Source organism: Danio rerio, chromosome 13, assembly GCF_052040795.2.
Source record: "Danio rerio strain M-AB ecotype USA chromosome 13, GRCz13ab, whole genome shotgun sequence".
NCBI classification, from domain to species: domain Eukaryota; kingdom Metazoa; phylum Chordata; class Actinopteri; order Cypriniformes; family Danionidae; genus Danio; species Danio rerio.
Window position 1 is genome coordinate 4,929,001 of NC_141033.1, and position 6,000 is coordinate 4,935,000.

Here is a 6,000-nt window from a genome sequence, read left to right on the forward strand (position 1 = left end):
GGTTCTGGTTTGGTTTCATTTTGTTTCTTTTGATTGTGGATTGGTTTGGTTTCGGTTATTTCATTCAATTTAGTTTAATTCCATTTGGTTTTTGTTCCAGTTTTGGTTCGGGTTTTTGTTTGTTTCATTTAGTTTAATTTAGTTTAGTTTGGTTTTGGTTTGCTTTGGTTTCATTTAGTTTAATTTAGTTTAGTTTGGTTTTGGTTTGCTTTGGTTTCATTTAGTTTAATTGCGTTTTGTTTGGTTCTGAATTTGTTTGGTTTTGGTTGGATTTCATTTGATTTCGTTTTGTTAGGATTTTGTTTTGGTTCCAGTTCCAATTTGGTTTGGTTTCATTTTGTTTTGTTGGATTCTGGTTTGGTTTGATAAGATTTTTTTTTTATGGTTTTGTTTTGGTTTCATTTCATTTGGTTTTTGTTCTTTTTCCTGTTTCGGGTCAGGTTTTTTTCATTTTTTTTTCATTTGGTTCTTGTTTGGTTTTGGATTCAGTTTGGTTTCATTTAATTTAATTTTGTTTGTTTTTTGTTCTGGTTCCAGTTTTGGTTTCGGTTTGGTTTGATTTTGTTTAATTTCGTTCCATTTTATTTTAGTTTGTTTTGTTTGGTTTTGGTTCCAGTTTGGTTTCATTTTGTTTGGCTTTTGTTATGGTTCCAGTTCCGGTTTTGGTTTTGTTTTGTTTAATTTCATTTTGTTTTGTTTGGTTCTGGTTTCATTTTTTTTTTGGTTTTTAAGTTTTGATTTGGTTTCATTTCATTTAGTTAATTTGTTTTGTTTTTTGTTCTAGTTTCAGTTCCTGTTTTGGATTGGGTTTGGTTTGGTTTCATTTTGCTTGGTTTGGTTTGATTGGTTTTGGTTTCAGTTTGTTTCATTTAATTTAGTTTGCTTTTTGTTCTGTTTCTGTTCTGCTTTTGTCCTGTTTCACTTCGGTTGGGTTTGGTTTAATTTAGTTTAATTTCACTTTGTTTTGTTTAGTTTGGTTCCAGTTTTGTTTTGCTTCAGTTGATTTGGTTTGATTTTGGTTCTGTTCTGTTTGGTTTGTTTGTTTGTTTGTTTTTTGCACTTATGCTCTTAAAAAACCATTCTACATGAATTTAAAAAAAATGTAATAATAATAATAACACAGCACAGAAATAGAAAGAAAAACATCCACAGATTTTAGCTGGACCATATCAGTTATTGGTCAGCATCAGATGTACTTTAGTGTAAACTATAGTACTAGCATAATACTAGCCAACGCAATTTGAATATTTATAAAGAATAAATCAATGGCAGGTCATGGAAGAGCGAGAGAGGGATTTGAGAGCCGTTGGCACTAGTGTGGCCTGAGTGACACTGAATGTGATGTAACCTCCTCAGGGTTTGACAGAGTGTCAGTGGTTAGCAGCCTCTGTCTCTCTCTCTCTCTCTCTCTCACACACACACACACACACACACACCCCTTTAGATCTCTCTGTTATCTGCTCTTTGAGATGTGCTGAGGCTGCAGCTCTCTGTTCTGTCGGGTTTTCCTCAATCTCTCCCTTCTGTCTGTTATCAGCTCCCTCAGTGGACTGAGCTGCTAAATCTGACATTAAAGACAGTAGAGATTAACCTTTTTGTCTCACAGTCCTGACAGTCATTACTAATGAAATTCAGAGTATTTTGACCATAACTCTGTGTCTCCTTTACTCCAAAAATCATCTCCAATTGTGAACTGAAAAATAGTTATTTTAATCATTTTTCATTTCTATCAATTTACATTTCAGATTTGTCTGTTCAAAATTTAAAGCCTGGTCTTTAAAGCAATACATCAATATATAATAATAATTAACAAAAATTAGTGTTAGATTTTTTTTATTAATATTAACATTAATATCAAACTTCCAGCATATCTGTTACCAATTTATTTTATTTTTAATTTTTCTGAAGTGACAGTGATCCAAAATATAGTAACACTTTAATATACAGGACAGGCAACTGATGGATGTACTTTATCCCACTTATTACATCCCTACTTGCCACAAAACTTAAACGTTAGACACAAAACACCGTTCAGATTAGAGCTACACGATTCTGGCTAAAATAAGAATTTTTTTTATTCATTTTTTTATTTTATTATAACCATATCGCATTTTAGAGTAATGATTACGACAATAATTTACTATACATAAAAAGTGTTGTGTGTGAGACAAGTGCGCGTCCGCCCTCTCTGTGGTAACAGGTTACGGTCAGCAGCTCACGTCCCGTGTGTTTTTGCGGCCACGAATACATCATTACATTGACAGAAATGACATTTTGGGATGAATTATACCTTATAAATACAGTATGTGAAACTTTCAACACAATTTGGAGGCGTCCACTTTGCTGAACAATGTATGTAAAACAACTTGAAAACTGCTGAACTTGAAAATATGACAGAATCGTAGAAATGCTGGATTAAGATCATCTAGGGGGTCGAATCGAGATCACAATCTTTTTTCAATTAGTCGTGCAGCTTTAGTTCAGATCTGTAATAATTTATTAACACTTTAATTAAAGGCAAAGCTAACACAGCAAAAAAAGATGGAGTATACAATAACCTGCCCATTTTTAATCTCAAGACGGCGCCAAACAGTCAATGTTTCACAAATCTGACAGAAACTAAACTACTTGCATAGACTAAACGACGTATTATTCATTCACAAGATGACACCAAACAGTCAAGAACACGGCATGACAGACAAGCAGATTCATATGAATGTGGATATAAGTATATGGATTTAAACGCGTTCACTGGCAATCAAGGTGATCCTGTGTTATTTAGCGGTTGTTACCTTAGGATAACATACCTTGGAATGTTGCGACTGACCAACCCGAATCAAGTATTAATCAAGTTAGTTATTGTATTCATTCATGTTTGTTAATAAAAATACAGTCATTCATTGTAATTCATGTTAACTCGTGTTACATTGACTAATGTTAGCAAGCAGAGCGTTGCATTTTTAGAATTAATTAGTAAGTGTTAAACTATAATTCATTCATTCATTTTCTTTTCGGCTTAGTCCCTTTATTAATCTGGGGTCTCCACAGCGGAATGAACCGCCAACTTATCCAGCATATGTTTTACGCTTCAGATACCCTTCCAGCTGCAACCCCTTGCTGAGAGGCGATCATGCATCCCACTGCGCCACTGTGATGCCTGAAACTATAATTAATAAATGTTAATAGCATTAACTTTGCGTCCCATATTGTTGTGTTACCTCAAATATTACTATTAACTCAGGATCAAATTGCATAACTGATAAATTCCAGTCATGTGAAGACGATAACCTTTAACGAGGAACTGACCCAGATATAAAGTAATTATTCACTGATAATAATTATCCACCTTGACTTACAGTGCTAGATTATATTTCAAACCTGCTGCATTTCTGATGGTTGACTAGATAATGGCAGAATATCCATTTAAATGAATCTTATAGTCAAACCCTAATGAGTTCCAGCTATAGAGAGCCATTCAGCTTTTTTTTCTGTCAGCTACTTTAAATCCTGCAGGACTTTGTGACCCGGCACGGCTGCGCCCACGCTTAAACATTCAGCCCAATATGAATTGTAAATGATATTGACCAGCTGAGCATAAGATTCACTTCAATGGCCATTATTCAGTATTCTCTGTGTGTGTGATTTTGTGTAGTTTGAAAGGAATGATCCGGTGGACGGCAGGATCACAGAGAAGCAGTTTGGTGGAATGCTGCTGGCCTACAGCGGAGTTCAATCCCGCAAGCTCAAACAGATGCAGAAAAACCTTAAAAGAATGTTCAAGGATGCTCAGGTGGGCAGCTTGATAAGAGTCTTGTGTGTGTGAATGTGTGTGTAAACGTGTGTGTGCATATTTTTGTGGCATATCAGTAAAATCAACCCAGTCAGTCGATCCTAGCTGTAAGAGCCACAAATAATAACTTGACTTCTCGTTGATCATTTGGAAAAGTGGCAGAAGGTTGTTTTTTCTGATGAATCATCTGTTGAGCTGCATCCCAATCATCACAAATACTGCAGAATAGAGGTCTGCATTCCCGCAGCTGTCCCGCGGGCGCCACAGGACCCGACCAGATTTCTGCGGCGCGGGAATAAATTTCCGAATAAATCGCGGGAGCGGCCGGTAACGGGTTTAATTTGGGACGGGAGCGGGCTGTCTAGCAATATCGCGGATATTGCTATGCGAATGAGAGAGAGCTTTGCCTGTGTGTGTGCTTGGTGCTTGTGTGTATGTTAGTGCGCGCGCGCGAATGAGAAAGAGAGAGAGCTTCCCAGATAGCAAAATACACTCGGGCCAGTTCCGGCTAGATTCTCACCTGCCGGAGACTTACCACTCGGCCCGGCTCCGGCTGCCGGACTCAATCAATCGGGCCAGATGCAGCGGCTGTAAGCAAGCCGACGCTGCCGCATCCGCGCCGGAATCGGCCCGAGAGTAATGTGCGCTGCGGCCCGGAGCTGGCGCGACTCAGTATTTATATACCTTTATATAAAACCTTTTGGTATTACATTGGTACTTAATACATGTGTTACAAGCCTTTGAGTTGATATAAGAGCAAACGCCTGTGTGTCTGCTTGGTGCTTGTGTGTGTGTTAGTGCGCGCACGCGTATGAGAGAGAGAGAGAGAGAAAGCTTTGTCTGTGTGTGTGTGCTTGGTGCTGTGTGTGTTTATACAGACAGCTTGGCTGTCTGGACTGTATAGCTGGGTGATTTTCAGTTTTGTTCTCCCCCGCTCTTTAGCGGGATTGGTCGTGGCGGGCAGAAAACGGGGCGGGTCGGGCAGCGGGACAACAAATTGTTTATATAAGCGGGAGCGGTCGGGTTCGGGCTAAAACCTGGTGGGTGCGGGCAGGAGGAGGATTCAAAATTTAGTCCCGCGCAGATCTCTACTGCAGAAGACCTACTGGAACCAACATGGACCCAAGATTCATGGTTTGGGGTTACATTCAGTATGATGGCGAGTGAGAGATCTGCAGAGTGGATGACAACATCAACAGCCTGAGGTATGAAGACATTTGTGCTGCCCATTACATTACAAACCACAGGAGAGAGCAAATTCTCCAGCAGGATAGCCAGGGCCGGATTAACATAAGGGCTAGGTGCGGATGAAGCCCCAGGACCTGCAAAAGTAGATGGCCATTGTTACGAAGCATCTATTGCAAGAAAGTACATTAAGTCTAAATGAACTGGTTAGAAAGGAAACTTTAAACTAAATGAATTTCCCCTTTTATAAAAACGACAGTAATAATCCAGGGCAATTAAATATATGCGCTGACATTTCACTGAGAGAAAACAAAACATGCTAACCTTCTGTAATTGATTGAGTCAAGACCACATAGGAGATTAGAAGCATGGCTTTTAAAGATATTTTAGGGATTTGTGCCCAGCTTAAGTTTAAAGTAACGTTTTTAAAGATAGCCCGACTTAAAGTATTCTTATTTAGGGTGCTTTCACACCTACACGTTTGTTTCGGAACCTGTCTCGTTTGCCCAGTTAGCGCGGTTCGATTGGCATATGTGAACAGGGCAATCGCGCTCTGTTCCGCGCCAAAGTAATCGCTCCGAGATCGCTTGAATGAGGTGGTCTCGGCTCGATTGAAACGAACCCTGGAGCGGTTCGATTGCAGTGAGAAAGCGATCCGATCCGAGCGCGGTTATATCACAGTGTTTTATGAATATGTAATAGACATACGGCTATATGAAGAGAGAATTATGAGTATGGTGGGAAGTTTCGCGAGTCTCCGGATGCCCGCAAACGAGTGATTATCTCCCGGTAATCTCGCGTCTCCCTCATGGTCCTCAAATAGACAATGTCGCGCACCCTTCTCACCCCTCCCCACTGCATCTCTCCTCAGACACGTCACGCGCGCGCACCCTGTCAATCACCACCAAACCACCACCTCTCCTGACAGCTGAGCGGGACGCTGCAAAATAAACCCTGACACTCTGACCAATGTGAGGAGAGTTTACTCGCACGTGACTTGTTTTAGCTCTTTTGGTCCGATTAGA

The 6,000-nt window shown here is 39.7% G+C and overlaps 2 protein-coding genes across 3 annotated transcripts in view; one reads left to right on the forward strand and one right to left on the reverse strand.

Moving 5' to 3' along the window:
• Positions 1–6,000, forward strand: part of micu1 (mitochondrial calcium uptake 1) — a 99,598-nt gene that overhangs the window by 80,066 nt on the left and 13,532 nt on the right. The window contains 1 exon segment of the mRNA NM_001083833.2: positions 3,653–3,790. Within this exon segment, the coding sequence (NP_001077302.2) occupies positions 3,653–3,790 (138 nt within the window).
• The window catches only part of abcg2c (ATP-binding cassette, sub-family G (WHITE), member 2c), a 154,961-nt gene that overhangs the window by 38,535 nt on the left and 110,426 nt on the right, over positions 1–6,000 (reverse strand). The gene's annotated exons all lie outside the window — the stretch shown is intronic.